The sequence below is a fragment of the Octodon degus genome, unplaced genomic scaffold (genome assembly GCF_000260255.1).
Source record: "Octodon degus isolate 3935 unplaced genomic scaffold, OctDeg1.0 scaffold00029, whole genome shotgun sequence".
NCBI lineage: Eukaryota > Metazoa > Chordata > Mammalia > Rodentia > Octodontidae > Octodon > Octodon degus.
In genome coordinates, this window is record NW_004524605.1 from 16,489,801 (window position 1) to 16,497,668 (window position 7,868).

At 42.8% G+C, this 7,868-nt stretch overlaps 1 protein-coding gene across 4 annotated transcripts in view; it reads right to left on the reverse strand.

The window, feature by feature from the left end:
- Positions 1 to 7,423, reverse strand: part of Slu7 (SLU7 homolog, splicing factor) — a 19,917-nt gene extending 12,494 nt beyond the window's left edge. For 2 of the 4 annotated variants that reach the window (XM_023713225.1, XM_023713226.1), the window contains exons 1-6: positions 7,250 to 7,423; positions 3,981 to 4,242; positions 3,233 to 3,386; positions 2,271 to 2,351; positions 1,523 to 1,687; positions 607 to 675 (exon numbers count right to left, since the gene is read on the reverse strand). In XM_023713225.1, coding sequence (XP_023568993.1) covers positions 607 to 675; positions 1,523 to 1,687; positions 2,271 to 2,351; positions 3,233 to 3,386; positions 3,981 to 4,150 — 639 coding nt within the window. In that variant the 5' untranslated portion in view covers positions 4,151 to 4,242; positions 7,250 to 7,423. The remainder of the gene's footprint in view (positions 1 to 606; positions 676 to 1,522; positions 1,688 to 2,270; positions 2,352 to 3,232; positions 3,387 to 3,980; positions 4,243 to 7,249) is intronic. The other 2 variants (XM_023713227.1, XM_004629404.2) reach the window with 2 other exon arrangements.
- Positions 7,424 to 7,868: the final 445 nt, after the last annotated feature.

Below are 7,868 nucleotides of genomic sequence, written 5' to 3' on the forward strand. Positions count from 1 at the left end.
TTTGAAACTGTCTCATTGCTATTTGTTTCTCAATAAAATTATGGAAAAAAAACTGAAAAAACAAAAGGTGATTTTTTTTTCCTTCTGTATTTTAGGGAAGGATCTACAGGGTGTTCAGGGTCTCACTACTACATCAGACTTGTAGTGATCTGCCTGTTTACAGCCTCCCAAGTGCTGGGATTACAGGTGCACACCACCACGCCCAGTCTCAATTGCCGTCTCAGTGTGCCCTGGGGCCAGGGACAGCATGGCAGGACTGGGGATTGAACCCTGGCCCCTGCACCTGTGTGCAGGCACTTTAATCCACTGAGCTATTTGGCTGGCCCCTAAAGGTGATTTTACACGGTATTTTTACTGTACCTATATTATGATAACAATCAGTCACATGAGGTCTGTATGTAACTCTCCTCTTGGGGCATCCAGTTGGAGCTCAAAACTTTCACTTGGAGCATGTTATTTTCTGGATTTTTAAATTAATGATGCTCAACCTATTCTGTATTTCCTTATCTGCTCTAACTAGAGAGCTAAAATGATGTCTTGATTTAAATTTCACTTCCATTGGCTAAGAGCTTGGATATTTTTCTATTGATAATTTTTATTACTTACAGCTTGTTCTACTAATTTTCCTGAAGCTAATTCTTCTTGCAGTTTCTGGGCTTTCAATGTTCGTTTTGCCTAAAAAAAAAAATATAAATAAAATAAATTAAATTTTACCTTTAAATAGACATTCTACTTTCATAAATTTAAAGTGAGTACTGTATTGTTTCCAGCAAAGCTCACTGCACAGGTCACCTCTGACTTCCTGCAGGCCTAGGCGTAGGCGCTAAGGAGGAGCAGCTAAGGAATGGCTGGCCGGGCCACATGGCATCAGTGCTGAGCTTCAAGGAGCATGCGGAGGCCAGGGATGGCAAAGGACTGGTTGATTCTTGTCACACCGGCAGGCCCAGGGCTACCACGTATTTCAATGTCCAAAAAAAGATGAAATCTAAATTTTTAAGTGAAATTTCATGATCTTTAAATATAATGACTAATTTTTAAAAAGGCAGTGTTGCCAATGGCTATAAGGAGAGGGACAAGTGGAGTCACAACAATAAAACAGGTTGAATTAAAATAAAATTCAATTTTCTGAAACAAGTTATTTATTCCCCTTCTACCATTCCAATTACATAAGACAACTATAACAAAGATGATGGGCAAGCTACTGCCTGGGCCCAAGAGTTCAGAACCTCAAACAGCTAAAAGCTTTGAATCTTAGAACAGACAGGAGAACAGATGTCCTCATGCTTTCAATAGCTTCTGCTCTATAAGCTTGGGTAAAGGGCAATAAAATAATTAAACACAAGGAAGCTGTGGCCAAACAGGGACACCACATGGTTAATGTCACTATGAAATCAGGCCTACTGCTAAGAAGTAACATCACCTGGATGGCACTTCAAGGCCTAAAAAACAGGGTGGCTAAATTAGAAATACTGCCAAGCGTACACTCTCCAAGGGCTGTAGATGGCCAGGAAATCGCGCTCACCAGGTCCACTTTGGCATACTCCTCCACAATTTTCATGTGTTCCTCTGGATTGTAGCCATTCCACCGATCTCTCTTCCCATCATAGTCAAACTCCAACTGAGGCTGGACGTGTTCATCTGGAGCTATGTTAGTGCCTGTAAATTTGGCTCCAACTCGCCTAGGTCTCTGGAAAACAGAAGATTAAATATTTTTGTAAATATCTGTAGCTCAGAAGGAAATTTCACACAGCTTCTACAGAGCAAATGTGAACATACCATGGGATTTTTATTGTGTGATTAATTACCAGATAACTTTCCAACAGAAAATTTTGATAATGTGGACCAACTTCACTTGTATTTTTACTTAATTGGTACTAAAATATAAATCGCTTCAGAAAAAGTTCTCTGACAAGAAAGACTCTGACAAGAGTTTCCCAAATTCTCAAGAGGTGGGGGTCAGCCAAATAGCTCAGCGGATTAAAGCGCTGGCAAGCACGTGTGTGTGCATGTGTGTGTGTGTGTGTGTGCGCGTGTGTGTGTGTTTCCATCCCTGGGCAAGCAGGTGGTGTTGCGTTTCCATCCCGGGTGTATGTGTGTGTGTGTATGTGTGTATTCCTGGGCCTGCTATGCCGGATCTGCCCCCAGGCCATGCGCCTGTAATCCCAGCTCTTGGGAGGCTGTCAACAGGCAGATCACTACGAATAGATCTAGTACTTGGACCCTGAACACCCTGTAGAGCCTTCTCTAAAATACAGTAGAGGGGAACTAACCTCAAAGCAGTCCTTCTTCTTGTGTGTCATGGCCCCGCAATTTTCACACGCTCCCTTGCGGTACTTGGTTGTTACAGAATTCTATGAATTGATAAAAAGAAGAGAGCAATGTTTTATCTGAAGAAGTTAACAAATTACTTGGTTCCCATCGTGTCTTGTCTGATAAAGTGATTTATTAAGAAAAATCAGGCCCTGCATGACATTACATGCCCATAATTTCAACAAACTGTGAGACTGAGGCAGAAGAATTGTGAGTTTGAGCCTGGACTCAGCATTAGTGACTTAGCAAGACCCTCTAAAAAAAAAAATAAAAGGACTAAGGATGGAAATCAGTGTGAAGGTTCTGGGTTCATCCCTACTACTAGCCAAAACAAATAAGCAAACACCAAAAACAGTAATTTCTGCCTGAGTGCGATCCTATATTTCCGTAACCCCAGCACTAGGAGGCTGAGGGAGGAGGATCGCAAGCCCAGCCTGGGCAGCTTAGTGAGACCCTATCTCAAAATAAAAAATGAAATAAGAAAGTTCTAGGGATGTAGTGCCGTGTGAAGGCCCTGGCTTCAATACCCAGTACTGAGTGGAGGGATGCGGTTTCTACACCTTTAAGTGAGGAGGTTTATGATTTTTAGCAATGTAAAATTTCTGTAAGAAATTTTTAGTTGGGGCAGGATCTCATTTTATAGTGAGATGTCTACACACTGTTTCTACTTCACAAAGCATTATATTAAAGGTACTTTTTGTTTGTTTGGGGTTTTTTTTGAAACAAAGTCTTGCTATGTATTCCAGAGTGGACTTGAACTCACTATGTAGGCCAGGCTGACCTCCAACCCATGGTGGTTCTTCTGTCTGAGTCTCTCCAGTGCTGGAGTTATAGGTTTGTACCTCCACACATGGCCTAAAGATACTTTTATATTGAGTTCTTAAAATAATATCTCTTCTATATATATAGGTCACCCATGTACCTCTTTGACACCTCTCTTATACCATTCACCAGATGAGCTGAACTGCTTCTGCTTTTCTGGCTGTGGTCTCTGATGCTTTAAGGTAGGTCTTTTGGATGGATCAATATACCATGGCACTGAAGAAATATACTGAGGAATATGAGGATTGATGTCTCTGTAATAAAATTAAAAAAAAATTTAATAAAGTTTGAAAATATTTCAGTTACAAAGGCATCCTACACAAAGTCTTAAGAACAGAAATACAACAGTTGGGCTGAGGAGACAGCTTGCTCGTCTAAGCACCTGCCTAGAAATACAACAGCAAGAGAAGCAAAGAACATGATTGCTATCTCCACCATAAAGAGCAACTGAAAATGAAGAAAGCAACTGTATTAACTGAAACATTTCTAATCAAGATATTAAAAATAGTATAACTGAAAGGAAGAGAAGGTTGTTATGTGCTAGTGAGCTAAATCAATCAGAGCAAAAAGCTGAAGATAGTGTCTGCAGGCAATTGATCACAATTACTAGGTGTGTATTATTACTTAGAGACATAAATCTAAGGCCCAGAAAAACAGCTTTAAAAGTAGTCACCACAGAGTGGGACAGGGAACAGGAGGGTGAAAAGGGACTACTGCTGTTCCTGAGGAGCTCTGTGACATTTCTCAAATACTAAACCTCAGACATACAAGTTTGATAAAATGGCACTGGAACTGATCAATTAGGTAGAGTTAAGTGTGAATTTTGCATGAAGAGCGCAAGTACTTACTTTCCTTCTTCATCAACCTCTGCAGGAGCATTGCCCAACTTCCGCTGTTCCTCTAACTCCTTCTTCTTTCTCCAGTCCTCTCTAGTCATCTTCTTTGGTTCCTCTAAATTCATTTCTTTGGACCCCGACAGGGGTGCCGTGTTAGCTGTGTCCACGGCTGCTGCCGACATGATGACGGGGCTGCCTCTGAGAGAAGGAAGGAAGTTACAGCAGGCCTGCACGAATTCACCACCGAAACGACCAAAACTTCATCCTAATCACACTGCGGAGTTAGACACAATGTCTCATACATATTTAAAATTTCACAGGACTCTTTCATAAAGATCCCAGAACTGCCTTTTCTGTGTAGTAACTCAAATTTCTCTATCACAGTCACCCTTAGAGCATACATGGTCCCACTCCTTAAAGAGGACTCCATTTGTCCTTCTCTTTAAGGACAAATGTCTTAAGAACTTCCTATAGCGTGATGGCAAGCCTTTTAGAGAACAAGTGTGCAAACTACAACTCAAAAGCCACTTATTTATTGCAAAGGGCTGATGCTCCAATTAAACCTGACTGCTGGCCCCATGCGCATGGTGGTACGTGCCTGTAATCCCAGTACTCAGGGGGTTGCGGCAGGAGGAGTGCCTGGAGCTTGAGGCCAGCCTGGGGCTACAAAGTGAGTTCAAGGCCAGCCACTGCATAGTGAAACCCTGTCTCAAAAAGACAAGAACCCAACAAAAACCAAAAACCAAACAAGCAAAAACAAAAACACCCACCAAAGCCCTCAAGGTGGAGGTTTTAGCTAAGCGAACACAACTCACACCCTTTGCTTGCGTGTCAACCAGGAGGGCGCTCTGTGCACACCGTGGCACGTGTTCCGTGGGTTTGCCACCACTGACCCAGCCGCCTATTTCTCATTCCCACTCCTCACCTGTGTTCATTTCACTTCTCCCCTCAGGTGCTCCCATGAGTTATCCTAAGTCATCAATGATCCATGGGCTAAATATACTGCATGGTTTTTTTTCAGTCCCATTCCTTCCCTTTCTGAGATATTATTTCTTGTCTTCTGTGAAACTATTTTCTATTGGATTTTCTTTTTTAAACCATAGAGATTTAACTTTATTTCATCATTGTCATTTAAAGACTGATATTTTTTGGTGGAACCAGGGATTGAACTCAGGCCATTGTGCTTGCCAGGCAAGCGCTTATTCTACTGAGCCATTTCCCCGGCCCCTGAAGATTGATTTTAAACATTTTGAAAATGTAGGAGTGCTATATTTCAGAAATTAAACAATACAGCCAAGCATGGTGGTGCACACCTATAATCCCAGCACTTGGGAGGCTGAAGCAGGAGGATCGCTGCGAGTTTGAGATCAGCTTGGGCTACAAAGTGTGAGTGTAAGGCCAACCTGAACTGCATAGGGAGACCCTGTCTCAACATGACCCCCCCAATAATGCTACTACCCCTTTTGTGTGAATTACTTCTCTCTGCTCACTCAGCTCCTCAGATTCACTCCAGCTAATTCTCCATGCTGCAGCTTAATCTCCCAAAACACAAATCGGATCACACAACATCCCAGGGCCCAAGCCTATCCCTCCATGCTGAAGCATCCAAGAGAAATGTAATGCCTGCAACATATGCAATCTTGGTTTCTAGCAATCATGTTAAAAAAGAATAAAGAAAGTGAAGTCACTTTTGCACAATTTTACTTAACCCCATACTGCCAACACATTACAATTTCAAATTTAATCAACATGACACGTCAACTCAATCTTAAAACCTAGTATAGGCAGCACAGCTTATAGACTTCTTGGGCCCCTATATTTGAGTCTCAATGGCTACACGTAGCCAGTAACTGTCATACTGGACAGTGCAGCTCCAAAGGGATCCCGTTATTCTTACTCTAAACATGAACATTTTTAAACATACCCAGAAGGTGTGGCATGTACGTGACTTTGGACAGGCACCTGTCTGCCGTCCACCTCACCACCACTATCCCGCCTTCCTTCTCTACCCACTACGTAGGCCTGTTTGACTCTGCGGACCCGGGGCCTTTATAAAGCTCTTTCTCAAGAGAAAGTGGCTAACGGCGAGGAGTCTATGGCGCTGCTCTGCTCCATAAAAATCCTCCTCAGATGTTTTTGTAATATACTGTGAAGCGAAGGCGCCCCACAATACACTTAATAACTTTAATGACTGCCACTGTTTGGGCTTGGTTTTCATCCAGTCTTTTTTTGTTTTAAATTAACAATGATTGTCATATTGCACATTGTTATCTTCAAAGTAGTTGTTGAGATTACCAGATACAAACATGCAAAGTTGATCAAACAATTAGGCATTAACTGTTCCTTTCCACAAACCGATATAAATTAGTTATATATACATTCCCCCCCCCCCATACTGTCAAAGGAAAGCTGCTCCGGCAGTCTTTTGAACAACTACATTCTACAATGCAGAGACAAGTTCCGCGCTCTTAGGACACACGCTAGTAACGAAGATCTCAAACTCAGGTTTCATCCAATGTGGGCTGTTTAAACCATTATGCTATCTAGCATACGACACTCGCCTTTAGCTTGCAACATTAAAAATTAAAACTATGTGTCGCAGTGACAACGCTGTATTCATTAAGACTCCCTCGCTGTGGAGGAGCCTACTCTCTCCAAGTGTAACAGACAACAGCTCCCACTCACTGCGCGCTTCCTGGAAACTACCTAACGCTTTACACAGATGATCTCATTTAATCTCAGACCTGTACTTGTGCAATGTACGATCGTCATCACCTAACGAGAAAATCAAATCGAAGCTCAAAACGATTCTAGAGTGGAAATCAGTCTATTTCGGTAAAGGAATAATGAGGATCCCCAAAACACCGCGACAAAAAGGTCACTACCACTTATCCCTACTTTAAATTCAAAAATCTTTTATGTACTTGTGTATGTATTTGGGACAGGGTCTCACTACGCAGCTCGGGCCCGTAGCGATCCTCCTGTCTCAGCCTCCCCAGCGCTGCCGGTCCCTGCGTTTGCTAGGCAGGAGCGAAGATCGCCGAGCTATCGCCCCAGCCCCTCCACTCTGCAGACGCTAGCGTGGTCTGGACCTACACCAGTGCCCCGCCGGCGTCCTCGGACAACGGCTGCCCTCTCGGCTTTGTCCTCACTCCTTCCTCAGCCAGGAGTTCCTCCCCTCCGGAAGGATATATCTAATAATCAAGAGCTTGGAACTATTTCCTGCGGTTCCCCGGATCCTCCCCTCTCCCCATCAGCAAACTCTCAGAATATTTTCTTACCACTTCAGCCGCCTCCACTCCAAAACCATCCGACGTAGTCAGGCAATCCGCGAATGTTTACTTCCGGGTTTTCCGCTTTCTCCCGGCAGCCACAGCGGTAGCTTCCGGACAGCTAACGCATGCGCATTAAGAAGTAGTTGGCTCGGGCTCTCTGGCGCCCTCAGCGTCGGGAGGTTGGAGTTGCGTCTGTTTCCACATTTTACCCTGTGTAGGGAATATAGGAAGGATTTTTCCCCTTTTTAAAATCGCAGAACGTTAGGATAAAAAAAATTCTCGAAAGTTTAGTACCTAAAACAAGCACCAGCTTAAGTCTCACTAGGAGACTATGAAATGAATGAGGAAGTTTGTGATATATTCAGTAACAAACCGGTTGAGTTAGTAGTAGTAATTAGTACCCAACGCTGGGGGAATGTGTGTAAACAGCGTCTTTTCTCGAATTTACATCGAACAGAATAAGGAAGGCGCTAACATAATTACTGAAAGGATTTACAGTTGTAAAAGTTGCTATGAGGGCAAGAACGAACTATGAGAAGATAGAACATGTTTTGGTACTTCTAAACTTGGATTTATCAATAGAAAAATACTGTAAAGCAGTTTCCATCTTGAAAAACAATAGCAC